The sequence below is a fragment of the Mus caroli genome, chromosome 4 (genome assembly GCF_900094665.2).
Source record: "Mus caroli chromosome 4, CAROLI_EIJ_v1.1, whole genome shotgun sequence".
Classification (NCBI taxonomy): Eukaryota; Metazoa; Chordata; class Mammalia; order Rodentia; family Muridae; genus Mus; species Mus caroli.
The window spans coordinates 2540214-2545897 of record NC_034573.1 but is presented as its reverse complement, the minus strand read 5'-3'; the positions used below and the strand labels follow the sequence as shown (position 1 = coordinate 2545897).

At 38.4% G+C, this 5684-nt stretch overlaps 1 protein-coding gene and 1 non-coding gene across 2 annotated transcripts in view; one reads left to right on the top strand and one right to left on the bottom strand.

The window, feature by feature from the left end:
- Window positions 1–4085, top strand: part of LOC110293070 (cholesterol 7-alpha-monooxygenase) — a 10162-nt gene extending 6077 nt beyond the window's left edge. The window contains exons 5-6 of the mRNA XM_021160837.2: window positions 899–1074; window positions 1626–4085. Coding sequence (XP_021016496.1) covers window positions 899–1074; window positions 1626–1922 — 473 coding nt within the window. The 3' untranslated portion in view covers window positions 1923–4085. The remainder of the gene's footprint in view (window positions 1–898; window positions 1075–1625) is intronic.
- On the bottom strand, window positions 69–175 carry LOC115031076. The gene has a single exon (XR_003836641.1). It is a non-coding gene; the product is annotated as a U6 spliceosomal RNA (small nuclear RNA).
- Window positions 4086–5684: the final 1599 nt, after the last annotated feature.

Genomic DNA, 5684 nt, shown 5'->3' with positions numbered 1-5684 from the left:
TTGTGTCCTGTATTTCTTGGATGTTTTGAGTTAGGATCTTTTTGCATTTTACATTTTCCTTGATTGTTGTGCCGATGTTACGCTTCACGAATTTGCGTGTCATCCTTGCGCAGGGGCCATGCTAATCTTCTCTGTATCGTTCCAATTTTAGTATATGTGCTGCCGAAGCGAGCACAGATCAGTGATTCTTAACCTTCCTAATGCTGTGGTACTTTATGTTGTGGTGACCACCACCCCCCCCCAAACCATAAAATCGTTTTCATTGCTACTTCAGAACTATAACTTTGCTACTATTATGAGTTGTAATGTAAAAAGCCTGTGAAAAGCTTGTTTGACACCCCCCCTCCCCCGCAAGGGATCATGACCCACAGGTTGAGAACCACTGATTTAGATGGTCAGATTGAAAATATATTTCAGCTGAGTCACCAAGAACAGTACAGTGGCAACAGACATAGCTGTCGAAAGCTTTTATCCCTTAGCTTCCCATTTGCTTGTTTATTTTTTTTTATTTGCTTGTTTTGTATGTAGGTTGTCAGAAGTGTTTCAGGTAGTGTGTTATGTAACCTGTAAGTGCATAAACTCAGGGCTGGGGAGATGGCCCAGCAGCTCAAAGCACTTGCTGCTTTTGCAGAGGACCCAGGTTCAACTCCCAGTACCCGTATAGAGGCCTGCAACCACCTATAAACCTAGTTCTGAATTATCTGACAACTTCTTTTGACTTGTGCAGACATTACACATGTGCATGGCACATGTGTATACATACAGGCAAAACACCCACAAGCATAACAATGAATAAACTGAGACTATTTTAATGTATGCATTATTCTCTCCTGTACTGCCATTTCATTTCCTCCTTTCCTTCCCTCCCATCTGACTTCTTCTATTTAAAAATATTTAGATAGCATCATCAAGGAGGCTCTGAGGCTCTCCAGTGCATCCTTGAATATCCGGACAGCTAAGGAGGACTTCACTCTACACCTTGAGGATGGTTCCTATAACATTCGAAAAGATGACATCATAGCTCTTTACCCACAGTTAATGCACTTGGATCCTGAAATCTACCCAGACCCTTTGGTAAGTTTCTGCTCATCATAGTTCAGTATTATCCGTGCAGTGATATCTGTGCAGGTCTAAATAAGGGATGGGTTTGTAGTGCAGCTTTGATTTTCTCATGGGAACCATAGTTATTTTCCCTGTCATTACAGCAAATATTCATGTTTGGACACTTTGGATAGAGGCAAAAGTTTTAGTCCTTATATTTTTCATTTCATAGATCCTGCAAAGTTACCTTTGTTTTTTTCTTAAGAAAGAAAAAAAATCTTCTCCCAGATCCTCACTATTGGAGAATAATGTATCCGACTCGATCTTCCAGTTTCTGTTTAGAACCCTTCTTGCTTCTTTGCCTATCTGAGGAATGAGTCCCCAGGCAGGGTCAGGAGGTACCAAGAGCTACTAATTCCTCCTGCTCTCTTAAGTCCTCTCCAGTATCCTTCTGGTTCACAGCTGACTGTATGTAACTTGCTGAGGATGGCATTAGTAGAAACTTACCTTTTGGGTCTCCCAAGTGAAAAATGGGACAAATTTCTCTCAAAATATGTCATTGATTTGTTGTACTTTTATTGTAGACTTTTAAATACGACCGATACCTTGATGAAAGTGGGAAAGCAAAGACCACCTTCTATAGAAATGGAAACAAGCTGAAGTATTTCTACATGCCCTTTGGATCAGGAGCTACAATATGTCCTGGAAGACTATTTGCTGTCCAAGAAATCAAGCAATTTTTGATTCTGATGCTGTCTTACTTTGAACTGGAACTTGTAGAGAGCCACATCAAGTGTCCCCCTCTAGATCAGTCCCGGGCAGGCTTGGGAATTTTGCCACCACTAAATGATATTGAGTTTAAATATAAACTGAAACACTGATATGTGGTTGGAAGAAGAGGACACTGGATGATGTAAGGACTGCTGAGCGTTATCAGTAAACAGGCCTTGGGACTAGTGCTCACTGAAGCCTCCTAGTAGCTGTATTAGTGAGACGAACTCCGTTCTCACTGCTCTCGTTCCTGGGGATTCATGTAGCTGGGGCCTGAGTTTCATCACTTTCAGAGCAATGTCTTTTGTTTTTATTTTCAAAATGAAGATATTCCAATTGGCAGGGTTCTTTCCTAAGGAAATTGCTTTATATTTTTATGAAAACTACCAATTAATTATGGAAGTGCTTCAAATTCACGTTTTAGTGAAATTATTAATTTTTCACTAGTAAGGTTCTTCATGTGTGAGTATATTATAAAAATGTCTTAACTGATCATATCATGCTTTGCATAAAGGTAAAGGAAATTATTGTTCAACTTTTTTTATGGTGGTGAGAGCTTGAAAATGATCTTACTATTCTAGAAACACTAGGGAAGTTTCGACATGTTCTCCCTATATTTTAATATATTGTTGCTGGAGATTTTTATTCCAGTTTTGAACTACTTTATCTTTCCTTCTTTTTGACACACATACCAATAAGAAGAGCATTTTTCAGAAATTAAAAAGGCACCTCCAAGAACCACAACATGAGTCTTTTAAGCCTTTAATTCCAGCCCCCGTGAGGCAGAGCCAGGCAGATCTCTATGAGTCTGAGGTTATTCTGATCTACATCAGCTCTAGACAAGCCAGGACTACAGAAAGGACCTTGTCTTAAAAAAAAAAAAACAGTCAATTTCTATGTCATATTTGATCATGAATCAACATAAAAGATAAATTTAAAATCAGGACTCAGAGAAATGATCAGTTAAAAAACTTAGCTATGAAGTATGTGGAGTTCATTAAGTACAAGTTGACATTATATGTTCTTTTTTTTATGGTTTGTTGTAGAAAGGCACGGAGAAAGAGAGAAGGTAGAAAGAGAGAGAGACCGGCCATGGCCACGTGGAGAGAAGAGGGAAGGGAGAGAAGGAGGACTAGAGAGTCAGAAAGGTGAGGGCTTAAAGAGCTATATGTTCCTTAAAAATGTTTTGTTTTTATCTTTAAATGCCTTAAAGATGAAGAACAATAATGAAAAGCTGAGTAATAGTGTTTAAATAATGAGTGCAATAGTGCTTTAGTAATATACTTTAAAGAGAGTTATTAGCTATGTCATTTTTACTGAAAATATATTTATATATAAATTATATTTATCTTTTTCTTATACTATATATATAAAAATATTGTAACATTTAGTAATTTTAAAATTACACATCTTTCAGAAATTAACATATGAATGTTCGTGTTTTAAACTTTGAACAGAACATTTAAATTATTCATCTACAGGTAGGCTACAATAATTTTTCTCATATTTATTTAAAATATTCATATTTTCAAGAAATCCAAAAATATCCAAAGTAATCACTCACTCAAATATATCCCTAAGATTACAGTAAATTCAATAACATGCTTTTGTCTGTGAGGGCTGGAGCAGGGTCCAGTGGATGCTGCGCAGGTCCTCCAACAGAGAGCTGTATCCACAGACTCCTCAAAATCTTAAAACCTTACCACTGAATACTAGCACAGAGTTATTACCTAGGTAGGCTATGCTTCTTTCCTTTTTCATTTTGACAGAGGCCCAAAGCAGCCCAGGCTGGAACGTCCTGCGTAGCTTAAGCAAGCTTGGAACTCACTGTGCTTCCTGCTTTGCCTTGTTATAGGAAGTAATTTTCAAGACCAAGAAAATTTAGTTGTTTAGATGAGCTATAAGAAAGACACACTTATGTTGTATACTAATCTGTACTAAGCTAAATTTGTTTTTAAAACAAGTTTTATGACTCCCTGAGATGAATGTATCCACATCCCTTCCCATGGCTTTTTAAAAGCATATTTTTCATACAGAATGATGGGTCTCCTGGTGGTGCCTTCTTCTCATATTTTTATTCTTGTGCAGTGATGGTTAGCAAACAATAGCCCGTCAACCAAAGTTACTCTTCCCGTTTCTGTGCAGCCTAAGTGTTAAAAGTAATTTTTACATTTTAAATGCTTAGGGGGAAAAAACCACATGTCTATTTTGTGTCATATATGAAGTATATGAAATAAAGACTAGCAAACCCGTGAGTAAAACTTTTATTGGGATATCAGAAGTCTCATTCTTTGTGTTATGTCTACAATTCCATTTTTTGACATGTGTATGTAGTGTGCATATCTGTGGAGGCATGTGTGAGTGTATGTGCACATGTAGGTAAACATGTGCGCATGTGTGTAGAGGCTGGAGGTTATGTTGAGTGTTTTCCTCCACTGTTCTCCTTTGAGGGTCTCTTCCTTGAGCCAGAGTCCAATGCTTAGGCTAACATAGCCAACTTGCTGCAGTGCCCTTGAATTGCAGGAGGTTGTCACATTCTCCTGGCATTTACCCTGGTGCGAAATGAGCTTCAGAAGGGCAAGTGCTTTGTCTGCTAGTCTCAGTGTCTACAGCTCTTGCTGGGTAATTGTAAAGGCAGGGTACTGTGACATAGCCAGGAGGACACAGAGCTTACCATTTCAAAAATCAGTTTCTTCAGAGTAAAATAGAAAAAAGAAAAAAGGAAAAAAAAAAAGTCCAAGTGTTTGCTAGTTCTAACTGCATAGGAAACCCCTGCATGCTTTTCTTAATTGAAATTTTTATTAACTTAAAATGTACCAGTATCTGGAAAAATTTAAAGCATATGAGCAGAATTCATTTAAAAATCTGTGGATATATTTTTATCCAAAATATCAATTTAGGAATTAATTAAAGACTACACCATTCATTTCAGAAAAAAAAATATTTGAAAAAGGCATCTACATTAAAAAACATTGATGTACATTACATATGTATGTGTTAAAATGTCATGTTAAATTATGTTTTACACCAGCTAAATATAATTAATAACAACATTACAATCCTCTAATATAAGGTAAAGTGGGCATGAAACAAACCACTGTGAAACTTTCTCAGGATTGCCGGCCGTGGTCCCGTGTAGCATACACATGTGTGTATGACACTTGTGTTGTCTCAGAGATTCTGCACTGAGGCTCATATTACCGCCATCTCTGCATTTCACAGGAGCCAGAAGCCATTCACCCTCATCCCAATGCTATGACAGATGGTAGAGCTCTGAAAATTTGAACCCAGGATGCTGTGCTCCAAAGCTAGCATCTGCAGGATGCCCAGAGGGTAAACTGTCTTAATTTATATCAATGAAAAGATAAGCCACAATAAACACAATTAATGAGGCCATTCCTGATCCTAGATTCCCACTGGCTGGGAAGATCACTCAGTCAGAGAGTATGGGCATTTCAGCCTGGGCTCAGCTGGTCAAGGAGGCCAGGGAGGAGACTGAGGGCTCTGAGAACCAAGGCAGGCCACAACACATCAAGTATGTCTTATCCTCACTTCACCTCAGACAGCATGGGGTCTCTTCAGACACTGACAGACCTACATGAGATGCTTCTTGTGAAGTCATGTGCTGTTCCTATGGTTGCTGTTACATATCTTTGAGGCAATAAAATCAAGGCTTTAGATTTGGTCTCAGTCATGAATGGCGTTAGCTTGGAGCTTCTGTCTGACACTTTCTCAATCATACTGTTAGCAATTGAGTCCCACCCTATACCCTGATAAGGCAGCGACTCTGTAGACCTTCTACATCATCTACAGACACCTGTAGTAGTAGATCTAGATCTCGCTTTAGTTAGAAGCTGGCATTCAGTAAACAG